Raw genomic sequence first — 16,346 nt, 5'->3', positions numbered from 1 at the left:
GGCCTGCCCCAGGACAGTCACTGGGCTCCACAACAGGAGGCCATCGGTGACAAGGACAGCATCAGTGGGCCAGGACAGGGCCTGCCTGGGTAGGGGCAAGAGAAAGCGGAGGGAGAGAGACTGGGACCGGTAAAAGTAGACAGATGTTTCAAGTTTTGTTGAAAGGGAAAAGGAGGGATATGCTAGAGGGAGAACCAGGGCTAAGGGGGAAATGTCTAAAATGAGTCCTGGCAGGGGCAAACACAGGGAGCTTTGGGTCAGGCACGCCTGGTCTCAAGACCCGGCTCCAAAGTGAAGGCAGCACGCGCTGTCTCTGGAGCCCACCGTGCCAGGCCTCGTGCTGAGCCCACACATGCATGACCTCAGGCAATTTTCCCAGTTGCCTCACAGCACACACAAGGCAGGGGTCACTATGATGTCCCCTTTACAGATGAAGAGACTGAGGTTCTCAGTGGCTGAGTTCCTTGTCCGAGGAGCTGGGAGGGAGCCGGTGATAACTGCTCAGCTCTCAGCTATCCACCCAGCACCACCCCAGTCACTCTGCTGGCTGGGTTCCTTGCTCCTCCTCCAGGGAGAAGGGATGCTAACAGCCTCTACCCTGGGGGCTGCCTCCGTCACCACTGGAAGGACAGCACAGGTGTTAGCTGCTGGGTGTGGGGGTCACGGGCCGAGCCTCCCCCACTCCCTCCTGGTACCTTCACCATTCTTGTCTTCCCCCTTACCAATCTTGGGGGTGAGTAGGGTGGGGTGAGGAGTAGGGAAAGAGGAGGAAGGCAGATGGCTGAGGTGGAATGCCTTGCAATGGTGTTCAAGGCCCTCTCCACCCCAGTCCTGCCTGACCACCTCCCATCACCCCTATGCCCAAGGCAGCCAGCAGAGGGCTTTGTAGTTCCCCAAATGCACCTTAGAGTTTTATGCATCTCTGCACACACTGGACACTTTCATCCTAACAGGGAAATTTCTCCTCTTCCAAGACTCTGCTCAATTACTGCCTCCTCCGGGACGACTTCCCTCACTGACCTTATCCCACCCACAGATAGACCTGGCTGACCATGCACTCCTTTCTGCCCTGTACAGCTGACTGCCCTAGAGTGTATCTCATTGCATGTGATGGTCCACTGGAGTGTCCTTCTTCCTCAGGAGATTAGGTACCCCACGAGGCACAGCCTGCATCTGATTCATCTCTGTGTATCCAGTACCCAGCACGGGTCCACACACAGAGGAGCAGCTCAGGGAACCTTGAATGGATAGATGGGTAGGTGAGTGGAAAAATAGATAAAAGAATGGATGATAGGATGGAGTGAATGAATGGGTGGGTATATGGATGGCAGGGTGGATGGGGTGGGTGATTAGAATGGGTGAATGGATGGGTAGATAAAATGAATGGAAGATGGGTAGGTAGGTAGATAGAAGGATGGAGATGGATGGATGGATGGATGGATGGGAGATGGAAGGATGGAAGGAAAAAAGGAAGAAAGGATCTCTGGATGAATAGATGAGTGGATGAAAGGAGGATCGATGAATGGATGGATGCATGGACAAATGGATGGAAGGAAGGAAGGATCAATGGATGCATGGATGCATGGATGGATGACAGATGAATGGATGGAAGAAAGGAAGGAAGGGTCAGTGAATGGATTGATGGATGAATGGGTGGGTGGGTGGCTGGCTGTGTAGATGGATGGATGGAAGGAAGAAATGGATTGATGGAATGGAGGGAGGGATGGGTAGATGGAAGGATGGATGGATGGATGGATGGATGGACGGATGGATAGATGTATAGGTGGGTGAGTGGGTGGATGGATGGGTGAGTGTCCAGATGAATAAGTAATGGGGTGGGTGGGAAGGTGGGTAGATGGATGAAAAGGCGGGTGGATGAATAGGTAAATGGGAGGATGGGTAGATGGGTGGATGAGTGGGTAGGTGAATGGGTGTGTGTAGAATGAATAGATGGAGAGGAAGGTGGGTGGGAGGGGGATGAATGGACAGACAGACCCAAGCATTTTGTGTTCCCTTCCCCAAGAGCTTCTGAGATAAGAAAATCTTAAGAGTCCTTCACAGCTACTCAGAAGGCTGAGGCAGGAGAATGGCGTGAACCCGGGAGGCAGAGGTTGCAATGAGCCGAGATTGCACCACTGCACTCCAGCCTGGGCGACAGAGCGAGACTCCGTCTCAAAAAAAAAAGAGTCCTTCAGTTCCAAAGCCCCTTCAGGCCAATGCTCCAGGTGTGGATTTCCACCTGCCAGGTGACAGGCAAATGCCGGGGCGCAAAAGCTGCAGTAACAAGGTGCCTGCGAGGAACAGGTGTGGCCATGGGGAGTGAGTTGCCAGCTGCTGAGCAGCGAACACACATTGCGACAATGCCACAGACAGCAGCAGACAGGGGTGTGGTGGGGGGTGTGGTGGGGGTCGGGGAGGGGATAATGGATGAGCAGAGGAGAGGCGGGGAGTGGGCGACAACCTGCGTCAGATGGGACAGGCCAGACGGACTGCCCTCCTCCCAGGGCACTGACAAGCAGATACTATCTGGGCCGTCTCCAACCAGGGCCCTGCGCTCACGTGGGGCTGAGGGGTGGGAGGATGCTCCCGTCCTTTAGATGGGAAGTTGGAGGCGAGAAGACAGAGGGGAGGAAACTTTCTCCTGGGGACCCAGCCCTCTCGCCACTACCCCAATGTGGTCCCACCTGACAGGCTGCCAGGGCTCATCTGCTGTGTCAGGATGGCCTTGAGCTTCTTGATCTCCTCCTGGTACTCGCGAAGCAGCGCATCCTTGGGGTCCTCATTGATGCGCGGCTTGTTCCTGATGTTCTTGGCCCGGTTGGCATAGCGCAGTGTGCTGAGTGTCTCGTCATAGTTGTTGTCCGCAGGCGACAGGCAGGCCACCATCAGCGTCTTGGTGTTGCCGCCCAGCGAGTCCTGCAGCAGCCGCGTCAGCTTCGAGTCACGGTAGGGGATGTGCTTACAGCGCCCGTCCACCAGAGCAGAGATGACATTGCCCAGTGCCGAGAGTGACAGGTTGATCTTGGTGGCCTCTTTGAGCCGCTCGCCCGTGGCCCCAGTCTTGGACTGCCGCTCGCTGCCCGCCAGGTCCACCAGGTTCAGCTTGCCCGCTCGGAGGTGGTCCTTGCCCCGCTCATCTACACACAGACCAGGCAAAGTGGCAAGGGCCTTGGGTGAGCCCTATGTATCAAGGGCAATCAGTGCCAGGCACTGGGTGCTCAATGCCCACCCACCGAGGGTTTCCCCTCAGCTGCACAGGAGCCCCAGGAAGCAGGTGCTATTATTGGGCTCATCTTACGGATGCATAGACTGAGGCTCAGAGAGGGCATGGAACTTGCCCAAGGTCACACAGCTGCTAAGAGCTATAGCCACCATCAGAACCCAGGGCAGGCTGTCTCCAGGAGCAGGGCCTGGAGTTGCAGACCATTCTGAGTGCAGTAGGGCCTCTGGCTGCCACAGCAGCTCCCAAAGGCTTCCTGCAAGGTCAAAGGTAGAGAAGGGCAGGGGTGTGGCTGGATCACCAGGGAGTGATGTCATTCAACGCAGAAAACATCTGCTTTGGAGACTCCCAGACCCGGTTCCCAACCCAGTCCTGTCTTCTCCTTGCTGTGTAGGTGCAGAGGGCTGTGTAGGCGAGAGGGCTGGGTCCCCAGGAGAAAGTTTCCTCCCCTCTGTCTTCTCGCCTCCAACTTCCCATCTAAGGGACAGGAGCATCCTCCCACCCCTCAGCCCCACGTGAGCGCAGGGCCCTGGTTGGAGACGGCCCAGATAGTATCTGCTTGTCAGTGCCCTGGGAGGAGGGCAGTCCGTCTGTGCAGTAGCAGAGCCACCTACCTCCCAGATTCTCAATTCCCCACATCAACAAAATGAGACTAACAATGGTTCCCCATTATGGTTTGTGAGACAAAGCGGCAGATGTTAGAAGCCACGTTTGCTCTTTTCCACTTGCCAGCATAATCAGCTCACAAAGCCGCTGCCTCCGTGCCGACGCGCAGAGCTGTGCAGAGCTCCACAGACACGCTTTGAAGACAAAACAGGATGGAGTCTACGGTCGCCCATGTCTCTCACCGAGTCACCACATCACTTAAAGACAGATCCTAGGCCATGCCTTTTCTTACACATGAGATAATGTCTGCCGGGGTTCGTGAGGAAGCCTCTGGAATCTATCACCAGATGTGCTCTTGCACCCAAACCTTGACGTGATTCTGAGCAAGTCAGATGTGATTCTGCAGGTGCTGAGTCTTCACCACCTGTATATAAACTGTGAACTGAAATACTGACAGAGCCGCTCTGGGCTGTAGGCCTCAGTCTATAATCCTCAGTAGGATGTCTCTTTTTTTTTTTTTCCTTTGGGACAGGGTCTCACTCTGTCGCCCAGGCTGGAGTGCAGTGGTGCAATCCTAGCTCAATACAGCCTCGAACTCCCAGGCTCAAGCAATCCTCCTGCTTCAGTCTCCCTAGTAGCTGGGACTGAAGGCGTACATCACCATGCCTGGCTAATTTCTTTCTTTTTAGAGATGGGGTGTCCCTATGTTGCCCAGGCTGGTCTTGAACTGCTGGCCTCAAGTGATCATCCTGCCTTGGCCTCCCAAAGTGCTGGGATTACAGGCATGAGCCACAGTGCCCAGCCTTGCTGATTTTTCTTTAGTTGACAGGTTGGTGGTCTGGAGAAGTAAAGTAAACAGACAGCGCATTCATAGCCAGCTGGTTCTTTAAGCTGTTAAAAAACAACAGGCTGCGTGCAGTGGCTCATGCCTGTAATCTCAGCACTTTGGGAGGCCAAGGCAGGCGGATCACCTGAGGTCAGGAGTTCAAGACCAGCCTGGCCAACATGGTGAAACCTTGTATCTACTAAAAATACAAAAATTAGCCGGGCGTGGTGGCACATGCCTGTAATCCCAGCTACTCGGGAGGCTGAGGCACGAGAATTGCTTGAACCTGGGAGACAAAGGTTGCAGTGAGCCGAGATTGTGACACCGCACTTCAGCCTGGGCGACAGAGCAAGATTCTGCCTCAACAACAACAACAGGCCAGGGGCAGTAGCTCACACCTGTAATCCCAGCACTCTGGGAGACGGGAGTATTGCTTGATCCCAGGAGTTCGAGACCAGCCTGGGAAACATGGCGAAACCCTGTCTCTACAAAAAAAATATAAAAATTAGCTGGGTGTGGTGGTGCATGCCTGTGGTCTCAGCTACTTCAGAGGCTGAGGTGGGATGATCACCTGAGCCTAGGAGGTTAAGGTTGCAGTGAGCTGTGATCACGCCACCGCATTCTAGCCTGGGCAGCAAAATAAAATCCTGTCTCAAAAAAAAAGAAAGAAAGAAAGAAAAGAAAAAAAAAGAAAACAAACAAACAAAAACAACACCAAAAACGGCTGGGTGTATAGTGTCGTGTGCCTGTTGTCCCAGCTACTCAGGAGGCTGAGGTGGGAGGGATGCTTGAGCCCAGAAGTTCAAGGCTACAATGAACTATGATTGCACCACTGCGCTCCAGCCTAGGTGGCAGAGTGAGACTCTGCCTCTCAAAAAAAGACAGGAAGGAACTTGGTGCTGCCCCTTTGGGAAGCTCTTTGCAGAACGGACCAGGAGCCTTAACCGCATTTGTTATCTTTGCTCCAGGACTCCATTCCAGGGAAGCAAGTCTGAGGAAATGACTCTCAGATGAGAAAAAGCTTTGTGCACACAGATGTCCATCATGGCATGACTTCCAGCACTGGGAAACTGGAAACCACTTGTCAAGGACCGGTTGGAAAATGGCATGAGCCAGGCCACCACATATGGTCAAGAAGACACGGTGACAGTAACGTGCAGAATGCTTAGTGACAGCAAGGGAGATGAAACCAGGGAAACCTACATGGCGTAAGATTTCGGTTGTGTTTAAAACATTCATAGGAAAAAAAGGATCAAAAGAAAATACGGGCTGGGCGCAGTGGCTCATGTCTGTAATCCCAGCAGTTTGGGAGGCTGAGGTGGATTGCTTGAGTCCAGGAGTTCGAGACCAGCCTGGGCAACATGGTGAGATCCTGTCTCTACAAAACATAAAAATTAGCTGGGTGTGGTGGTGCATGCCTGTAGTTCCAAGCTACTTGGGAGGCTGAGGTGGGAGGATTGGTTGAGCCTGGGAGACCAAGGTTGCAGTGATCTGAGATTGTACCACTGCACTCCAGCCTGGGCAACAGAGCTGTCTCAAAAACAAAAACAAAAACAAAAAAACAATGTGTATATGTGTGTGTGTGTGTGTGTGTGTGTGTGTGTGTGTATATAAAATAAAAATATATATGTATATATATTATATATATATTTATATATAAACATATAATATAAAGAATTATATTATAAATATAAATAATTATTATATATTAATATAATGCTTAAATGTTAGTGGTGTTGAGGTGTCAGAACTATGAGTAACTGTTCCCTACCATTCCCTACTTTCTTACTGTCATCACTGAGCTCACATTATTTTATAAGGTGAATGTGCAACCAGCCTGCCTCATCCTTCAAACCCTCCTGCAAAGACCAACAGGTGCCCCCTAAACCTGCTCCCTCCTCCTGCCTCCTGATCTGTCCTCAGTTGTCCTGGTCTCTGCCCCTCCCTGAACTGCAGCATTGAGGCTGTGACCACTCTGGTCCCAACCCTCCCCATATCAGCATCCCCGGGACACTCAGACTCATGGCCTCATACCCAAGCAAGCACTGGGGCTTGGCCCAAGGCCAGGTCACCACACCAGCTGGGCAATGTGTCCAGGAGGTTCCATCTACCCAGGCCTTGACCCTGGGTAGTGCAGTGGTGCGATCTCAGATCACTGCACCCTCGGTCTTCCGGGCTCAACCAATCCTCTCACCTCAGCCTCCCAAGTAGCTGGGACTACAGGCATGTACCATCACACCCAGCTAATTCCTGACCCTGATCCCTGAGTCAGGGATCTCTCCAGAATTATGTTCCCAGTTGGGCTGAGGCCACCTCCTGCTCCACTGCTCTCTGGAGTTCTAGTCATGATGGACCACAACTTGGAGGCAGCTGCAGTATTCGTGGGAAAACCCAGACATCAGGGAGACCCTGGTTCAAATCCCAGCTCCACCAATTAGCAGCAGTGAGACCTTGAACAAGCAAATCACTTTACCTCTCAGAGCCTCTGTTTCCTCATCTATAAAATGAGGATTCTAGTGCCTGTCTCTAAGACTGTCGTGGGATTTAAATGGAACGAAGGGTATAAAGGGTTTAGCACTGCAGATGGCCAACAGGGGCCCCCAAATAAACATGGGTTTCTTTCCTTCCTCTTCGCTTTCTCAGCAGCATTTCCAGAAAAAAATAATAATGAGATGACTGAGGAGTAGAGAACGTTACAGAGGGAGAGGAGAATCCACAAGGTTGGAGTGACACACACTCCAGAGGAAGACCCCAGGATAGAAGCCAGGCTCTGACACTAGTTCCTAGTTGTGTGACCTCGATTTCTTCCTTTGTAAAATGGGGATGATTCAGTATCCACCTCATGGGAGTGCTGTAGGAGTAAGTGAGATAATGCACACACATTGCCTGGCACACTGGCCGGGTGCAGTGGCTCATGCCTGTAATCCTAGCACTTTGGGAGGCCAAGGCGGGAGTATTGCTTGAGCTCAGGAGTTCAAGACCAACCTGGGCAAGACAGCAAGACCCCATCTCTACAAAAAATTAGCCAGGCATGGTAGTGTGCCTGTAGTCCCAGCTGCTCAGGAGGCTGAGGTGGGAAGATCACCCGAGCCTGGGAGGCGGAGGTTGCAGTGAGCCAAGATCACCACTGTACTCCAGCCTGGGTGACAGAGTGAGACCTTGTCTCAAAAAACAAATAAATAAAAATTGTCTGGCACACAGTAAGTGCTCAATGTTGGCTCCCAGTGTTACTGTCATTGCTGCTGTTTATCCTGGGAACACGGGTCCCAGCATCCCAAGGGTCCTCTTGGGTTTCCTCCAGGCTGTTAGAGCATCTCTTCCCACTTTCCAGGGGCTCCTGCGGCCCCGAGAAGTGGCGTGCCTTGGCTAGTGGGAGTGGTAGTGTGGCTGGGTCATCTGTCCTCCCGCCCCCCACAGTGGCCTCACATACCCACGGCAGACATCTCGATGCTGATGGTGAAGATGGAGTGCGAGCGTGAGGAATCCTTGTTCATCAGCGTGTAGCCGACCGAGCGGTTCTTCCAGCCGGTCTCCATGATGTGCTCACACTGGGCCACGCTGTGCACTGTGTGCATGGACAGCCCCTTCACGTACACGCCCTTCTCTGGGTGCTCCTTCAGCTGAGGGAGGAGGAACAGTCAGGGGCGGAACCTCCAGCCTCCAAGGGTTAGGACCAGGGATGGTCAAGGAACCAGAGAGAAGGGCCCCATCCAGACCGCCCTCGCCCTCCTCCAGTGCAGGCTGGCACCTCACGTGCCTGTCACAGGGAGGGGTGCGTTCCAGGCCCAGCCAGCCTCAGACCTACCCCTGCCTCCTACTTGCTGTGGGACCTTCAGCCAATGACAACCTAAGCCTCAGTTTCCACATCTGTAAAATGGGCATGAGACAGCTATCTCATAGGATATGGGGAGGAATCCGTAAAATAAGGCACACACAATGCTTAGCATGGTGCCAGCACCTAAGTGCCCCATAGATGCCAGCCACTGTCTGTGCTGTTGTTGTTAGTGCTATGATTACAAAGGCGGTTTTCCTTCAGGGAGCTTCAGATCCCAGGGGCTGAGCCTGTCGTCACCCATGAGCCCTGAGTGCTGTCTCCCTTTGCCTGTTGCTAAGGCTCCAGATCCCCTCTGCCGTGGCTCTAGAACAACAGGAATATCCCCAAACCCTCAGATCTCAGATGAGGCCACTGGCTTCCCAGAACCCCGCAGGCTCACAGCCCAGAGGCCCCCAGCCCTCAGGGCGATGGCAGCAGTAAATTAATTTATCTGATGGCTCCCTGCTGGCTTTCCAGGCAGCAAAGTCATTTTGTTGCGGACACAGAGCTGTGAAACACAGTATTTTTCAAGTGTGAGAGGAAATAAAACCACTCTGGCACAAGAGCAGAATGAATAAGGACAAAAGGCATTTGTCTGCCAAGTGGCCCTGCGGGTCCGAGCCACAGGAGGCTCAGCTGCTTTGCTCCCAGCAGCTCTAGGGGGGTCCCAGGTGGGCTCAGGCCCCTGCTGTGGGAGAGGCGTGGGTGGGGGTCGGGGCGAGGCACAGCTGGTCCTATCTGCTGAAGTGTGGAGAAACAGCCAAGCCCCACCAAGGGACTGGGCTTCATGGAATAGAGGAGTAACTGACACCCAGAAAGGAGAAGGTGAAGGTCACAGCTGTTAGTGGGGTCACAGCTGATGGAAGGCTCCAGGGTCAGGGCACAGAGAGAGGCCAGAGCACCCTGCAGTGGCTGAGGCTTGAGATGACAGAGGGCGGGTCTTGGCCCAGGCGGCAGCTGTGAGGAGGGAGCCCAGAGGACGGAGCCGCGTGTGGCCTGAGGGCACCTCGTCATTCTGTGGCTTGCTGGTTGGGGAGGTTAATATGCCTCTCTAGGCCTCAATTTTCTCTTCCATAAAATGGGGATGATAACTCCTATTTCTACAAGATTATTATGAGGATTAGGAAGAGAACAGATCTAAAAAACAGTTCTGCGGGTACTCAGCGGAGGCTCAGTTACAAAGAGGATGAGGTCGCCATCTCGGGCTTGAGCAACCCTAGGAGACAACCCTTCACCCAAGGGGTCTCCCGCTACGATATTTTCCAGCCCAGGAAGGCTCCCTGCTCCCAAACTTGTGATGGCCTCAGGGGTCCCCCCCCACCGCGCTCCCAACCCCACTCCACCCCCGATGCCTGGGGAGGCGCTGAGTGACAGCGCTCAGCCGCGCACCAGGCTCCTTGGTAACTGCTCATCTCTGCTGCGGAGGCCAGAGCCGGGTCACCATGGCAACCAGCTGGGATGCAGCAAGGATGAGAGACGGGAGCATGGCAGGAATGTGTCCATCGCTGCCACGGGGAGGGGAGCCCTTGACACTTTGCCGGGACATGGGTGGGGAGAACCCACTGGAGAGGCCCCCTCAGGCCTCACCAGATCAGGCAGTTCAAGGCTGGGTTCTGTGATGGTAGTTTACAGTGGCTAGGGGGAGAGGATAGAACTCTGCTTCCCCAAACCTCTTGCTGGCCTTAGGTGATGTAATAACCTCTGATTACAACCACGATCGGGCCTGTGTTAAGCACGGGTTAACTGTGTGTGCTGTGGAGCCCCCGGGTTCAAATCCCATCGCCACTCTTTACTGACTGTGTGTCCTTGGGTTGGTCTTACTTAGGCACATGGAGCCTCAGTTTCCTCATCTGTTGTTAAGGGATAAGAATGGTGCCTCCTCCTGGACTGCCAGGAGGTTTACATGAGAGCCATCTGCACATCCTCCACGAGGGAGCGTGTCTAAAGCCCGGTGACCTCCGGAGTGTGTTTCAGCAAGCGCATCTGTTACTGCAGCCCCCAAGGCAGCTGGTTCAATAGGCCTGAGGCCCATGGCTCAGCTGCAGCAAGTGTGAGCAGCTGCCAGCCTTCAGCCCCTCTAGGCCGGGGTAACTGAGGCCTTTCTAGGGTCCAGGGTAGTGAGGAAGGGGAGGAGGGCTCCCTGCTGCTCCAGTGCAGGTTAGCAAAAGGTTTGCAGGGGTCCAGAGTGCCCTAACTCCACAGGCTGGCCTTCTGGGGCTGACATGTGGGAGCAACACCCTCTGTTGCCTCCTGTCTCTGCTTCCCTGTCTGGGGGCTGAGCTATGATTCAGCTGCACTAGGAGAGGGAACGCAGTAGAAAAACTCTAGGTGGGAGGCTGGAGGCTCCTGCATAAAAAACACCAAGTGGCTGGGTGAATGTGGTGGTGCATGCCTGTAGTCCCAGCTACTGGGGGCGCTGATGTGGAAGGCTCAAGGCCAAGAGTTCGAGGCCAGCCTAGGCAACGCAGTGAGACCTTGTCATATATATATATGATATAGATATATATTTATCTATATATATATAGATAAAATGTAGACATATTATGTAATATATAGATAAAATATAGATATATATTTTGAGACGGAGTCTCACTGTGTTGCCCAGGCTGGAGTGCAGTGGCACAATCTCAGCTCACTGCAACCTCTACCTCCCAGGTTCAAGTGATTCTCCTGCCTTAGCCTCCCCAGTAGCTGGGACTATAGGCATGTACCACCACGCCCAGCTAGTTTTTGTATTTTTAGTAGAGATGGGTTTTCACCATGTTGGCCAGGCTGGTCTCGAACTCCTGACCTCAAGTGATCTGCCCACTTTGGCCTCCCAAAGTGTTAGGATTATGGGCAAAAGCCACTGCACCCTGCCTACAAAAATTTTTTTTATATTAAAAAAAAAAAAAGTCCCGACTCTAGTCTTCCAGTGCCGGCACCCTCAGGACACTTGCCCATATTTCTGAGGGAGCAGCACCAATGCCAACCTCCCCCCTACCAGCCCCACCCACCCACACTGGGTCTGCACCCACCTCCAGCTTCTGCTTGGTGTCAGCCCCAAGGAGGTCCCGGACATCTTCATTGTAGATCTCCAGGTAGGAGGCCCGGACCAGGAACTTGGTGTTCTCTGCACACTGCAGGGAGTACACAGAAAGAACGTAGACATCAGAGCTCCAAGTCCACCTGCTGCCAGGTCTGACCCTGGGCCCTGGGCTCTCTGCCACCAGGACATCATGGGAGGAGAAGGGATGTCGGGGCAAGAGGAGTCTCCAACCCAACCCGCCCTGCCGGCCCTCCTGGCAAGCTCTCTCCTGTCTCCAGCTTGGTGGGCACTCAGGCCTCTTTGAGTTGCATAATCTTCATATTGCCGTCTAATGCTCTGTCTACAAGCCTCATGGGAAAGGAAACAGAGGCCTCCTTGTTATTCAGGTTAAAACAAAAACAAACAAACAAAAAACAAACAAAACAAAACAAAAAAAACAGGGCCGGGCACTGCTCATGCCTGTAATCCCAGCACTTTCGGAGGCCTAGGTGGTTGGATCACCTGAGGTCAGGAGTTCGAGACCAGCCTGACCAACAAGGTGAAACCCCCGTCTGTACTAAAAATACAAAAATTAGCTAGGCCAAGCGCGGTGGCTCACGCCTGCAATCCCAGCACTTTGGGAGGCCGAGGCAGGCAGATCACGAGGTCAGAAAATCGAGATCATCCTGGCTAGCACAGTGAAACCCCATCGCTACTAAAAATACAAAAAATTAGCCGGGCTTGGTGGCGGATGCCTGTAGTCCCAGCTACTCGGGAGGCTGAGGCAGGAGAATGGCGTGAACCCAGGAGGTGGACCTTGCAGTGAGCTGAGATCGCACCACTGCACTCCAGCCTGGACAACAGAGCGAGACTCCGTCTCAAAAAAAAAAAAAAAAAAATTAGCTGGGCATGGTGGTGGACACCTGTAATCCCAGCTACTTAGGAGGCTGAGGCATGAGAATTGCTTGAACCCGGGAGGCAGAGGTTGCAGTGAGCCAAGATCGCGCCCTTGCACTCCAGCCTGGGCGAAAGAGCAAGACTCCATCTCAAAAACAAAAACAAACAAAGAAAAAGCACGGTGGCTGATGCCTGTAATCCCAACACTTTGGGAGGCCGAGGCCAGAGAATCACTTGAGGCCAGGAGTTCAAGACCAATCTGGCCAACATGGCGAAACCCCATCTCTACTAAAAGTACAAAAATTAGCCAGGTGTGGTGATGGGCGTCTGTAATCCCAGCTACTCGGGAAGCTGAGGCAGGAGAATTGCTTGAATCTGGGAGGCAGAGATTGCAGTGAGCAAGGTCATGCCACTGTACTCCAGCCTGGGTGACAGAGCAAGACTCCGACTCAAAAAAAAAAAAACAAAACCTGAGGCCACAGAGAAGGCCTGGGCCAAGCACTGGCTCTGGGCTGGTCCCTGGCAGCTCTCCAAGGCCCTACATGTTGCTGTGGCCACCATGATGAGTCCTGGGAGTGGCACAGTGGGTTCTGCAGCTGATCAGGGTTGTCCCCCTCCGCCATTCCCCATGCACTGCCACAAATGGTCGCCAGGTAGTTCTCACCTGCAGCCTGGCTGCTGGGATGAATTCAGAGTCCAGTCTCAACTTGGCCCATAAAGGCTCAGAGTCTCAACCTCCCTGTCTCAAAAATGGGGCTATCAGCTACCTCCTGGGTCAGACTGGAGATTCAGTGAGATAAGGATGCCAAGGGCTTCACATACGACTTGGTCCATAACAATTGCTCAATAAAGACGGAAGCTGTGATTGTTACAACCACTTCCTGGCCCGGTGCACAGTGTCAGCAGATACATGGGAAATGCTCAGCTAAGGATTAGAAGCCAAAAATGGTGAGACAAATGCATGGACAGAATTTTCTCTGTTTTACGTTTTTTTTTTTTCCCACCACCTTTTCAGAACCCGGAGCCTTCTCTGCTGATCTGCACGGGGTCAGGCCAGGCTCCAAAGACTTCCCGTGTCCCTGCCACCCATCAGAAGTGCTCTGGGGCCCAGCTGCAGCTCTGGCCCTGTCCCGTCCCTCCACGAGGCCCGTACCTGGACGCTCTCAAACACGTGCTCGAAGGCCCTGGGGATGATGCCTCTCTGGGAGGGCGGATCCCGCAGGCCCTGCATGGTGAAGGACTTCCCGCTGCCTGTCTGGCCGTAGGCAAAGATGGTGCCATTGTAGCCCTCAGTGACGCCCTGCATGGGAGGAAGCCAGGACCCCGTGCTCAGTGGAGCAGGCACAGCAGGGCTCGGGACAGGGCTCCCTAACTCACAGACTCAGGGCCCTTCCTGGTCCCCCCACCAACAACGGCACTGGGCTGTGGAGATAAACAAGGCCCAGCTCTGTCCTCAAGGAGTTGACTGTCTGGTGGGGTAGGAGCTGTCCCTGTGTGTGGATGGGGAAGAGCCTGTGCTGTGGGCTTGGCCCCCTGGGCTCACATCCATCTCCACCTTTACTGACCGTGTGCCCTTGGGCTGGCCTTACTGAGGCAAATTGATAAGATGATAAGAAAAACACCTTGGGCCGGGCGGGGTGGCTCATGCCTGTAATCCCAACACTTTGGAAGGCTGAGGCGGGCAGATTACTGAGGTCAGGAGTTCGAGACCAGCCTGGGCAACACAGTGAAACCCTGTCTCTACTAAAAATACGAAAAATTAGCCGAGTGTGGTGGTGAGCTCCTGCAGTCCCAGCTACTCGGAAGGCTGAGGCAGGATAATTTACTGAACCCAGGAGATTGCAGTGAGCCGAGGTCGCGCCACTGCACTCCAGCCTGGGCGACAGAGCGAGACTCCGTCTCAAAAAAAAAAAAAAAAAATCAACATCTTAAAGGGTAAGAACAGCACCTGCGAGGCTCTTGCAGGGTGCGTATGGGGATTCTTTCGTGCATTGGCACAGGAAGCACCGCCATACACAGGTGATCACCCAATGTCTGCCTGCAATGCAGGGAGCTGGACACGTACAGGTGATTCTCGTGGCGGGCCATGGGGTGGGGCACACAGCGACAAGAGTCCAGGCAGCCGGCAGGGACAGGGAGTACAAAGAAGCGAAAACAGGACGGCGCAGGAAGAACGAAGCACAGCTTTCCAGGCGGCAAAGACAGGGAGAACGGGGGGAGCTGGGAGTGGGACTCGTACTTTGCCAGGGGACAGGAAGAGGAAGGCATTCCAGGCTGAGGGGGCAGCTTGACTAAAGCCACACAGGTGAGGTGTGGAGAGCAGGAGGGACTGGGAGAGGGGTGGAAGATGAGGCCTGGAAGGAAGAGAGGAGGCAAACCCGGTGCCGTTCCCAAAGTCGTTCCCAAAGTCATTCTTCATTCATCGCTGTTTCTATTCATTCGACAGGGACTATGCTCAGCCTATGGACAAAGTGGTGAATGAGGCAGACACAGTTCCTGCCCTTGCAGAGCTCATGAGCTTGCAAATTCTAGACCTTAGTGTGGGCTTGGGGTGGATCCTGTGTGGGCAGATCGGCCCAGAGAACTGTTCTGAGACCCCAAGGGCCCACATGGCATCTATGCCCGGTTCCACTGCAAAGACCCATGCCGTAACCAAAACAGGGCTGGGTGTGCCCCGACTTGCCAGTGAGCGAAGATGAAAAGTCACCATTCGGCCGGACGCGGTGCCTCATGCCTGTGATCCCAGCACTTGGCGGGCGGATCACTTGAGGTCAGGAGTTCCAGACCAGCCTGGCCAACATGGTGAAACCCCATTTGTACTAAAAACACAAAAATTAGAAGGGCGTGGTGGCAGGCACCTGTAATCCCAGCTACTTGGGAGGCTGAGGCAGGAGAATCGCTTGAACCAGGGAGGCGGAGGCGCTGGGGGCAGTGCAGACCCGGAGGCGACACTAAAGGCAGGCTCCGGTTGTGTCCCGCCTGGACAAAAGCCTCCGGACCTACCTGTTCCCGTCCGCCTGCGCCCCTCGAGGGCCTTTCAGCCTAGCTGGGGGGCAGCGCAGCCCCCTGGGGACCCTCGGGGCGGCCCCATGCCCTGCCGCCTGGAGGGCGGCCTGCCGGGCGCCCTCACCTCCACCAGCGGGTAGGCGATCTCGTTGTAGATTTGCTCCGTGACGTGGTCCACGTGGTAGGCGCCGTCGAAGGTGAACTGCTTGGGCGGCTCGTCCGCGGCGCCCGGGTTCTGGATGCAGCACTGGCCGCGCGCGCAGTCCACAGTCACCACGGGCTGGCAGCGCAGCTCCCGCTCCCGCTGGTTCATGGGGCGGCAGCGCACGACAACCTTCACCGCCTCGGAGGCCATGGCTCCGCACCCAGGACCACCGGGACCAGAGCCGACCCCCGCCCCGCCGGGGACTCCCAGCAGCCCGAGCCAAGAGGCGGGGCCAGCGCCGGCCACGGGGGGCGGGGCCTTGAGGCAGGGGCGGGGCCGCGGCGGGGGGCGGGGACTCCTCGGGGGGCGCCCCGAGGGGAGCTGGGAGTTGCAGGACCCGAGCCGGGGCCGCCGCTTTCTCCCGCGCCCGGGCTCGCCCGTTTCTGAGGCCCGGCCCGAGCGGGGACGTAGGCGATCCGCGCTGCAGGCGCCGCCGCAGTACCCGAGCCCGGAGCCTCCCCAGCCGCCCGCCCGCACGCTCACCACCGCGGCGTTCGCGGTTGCTGGGCAACGCCCGTGGCGTCACAGGAGCGGCCCCGGGAACGCCCCGCCTGGCCCGCGAGCTTCGCCCGAGTGATCCCCGGGCAGCCACGCGCGGCCGCTTGCGGGAAGCGCCAACCCTGGCTGGGCTCCTTTCGCGTCCGCTGCCTTCTCGAATCCGCACGGTCCCAGTTCAGAGATGTTACGCAGCTTGCCCGAGGCTGCGGCTAAGACTGGGGCCCGGGGCCCCAGGCTTGACTCCACCTCGGGGCTAGACAGATCCCA

At 55.1% G+C, this 16,346-nt stretch overlaps 1 protein-coding gene across 8 annotated transcripts in view; it reads right to left on the bottom strand.

Moving 5' to 3' along the window:
- Positions 1–16,032, bottom strand: part of KIF17 (kinesin family member 17) — a 53,692-nt gene extending 37,660 nt beyond the window's left edge. For 2 of the 8 annotated variants that reach the window (XM_024250862.2, XM_024250865.2), the window contains exons 1-5: positions 15,501–16,032; positions 13,524–13,670; positions 11,484–11,585; positions 8,083–8,272; positions 2,685–3,137 (exon numbers count right to left, since the gene is read on the bottom strand). In XM_024250862.2, coding sequence (XP_024106630.1) covers positions 2,685–3,137; positions 8,083–8,272; positions 11,484–11,585; positions 13,524–13,670; positions 15,501–15,731 — 1,123 coding nt within the window. In that variant the 5' untranslated portion in view covers positions 15,732–16,032. The remainder of the gene's footprint in view (positions 1–2,684; positions 3,138–8,082; positions 8,273–11,483; positions 11,586–13,523; positions 13,671–15,500) is intronic. The other 6 variants (XM_054546886.2, XM_054546889.2, XM_054546890.2 and 3 more) reach the window with 6 other exon arrangements.
- Between the last annotated feature and the right edge of the window lie 314 nt (positions 16,033–16,346).

This window comes from Pongo abelii, chromosome 1 (assembly GCF_028885655.2).
Source record: "Pongo abelii isolate AG06213 chromosome 1, NHGRI_mPonAbe1-v2.0_pri, whole genome shotgun sequence".
Classification (NCBI taxonomy): Eukaryota; Metazoa; Chordata; class Mammalia; order Primates; family Hominidae; genus Pongo; species Pongo abelii.
This window is presented reverse-complemented; position numbering and strand designations above follow the sequence as displayed.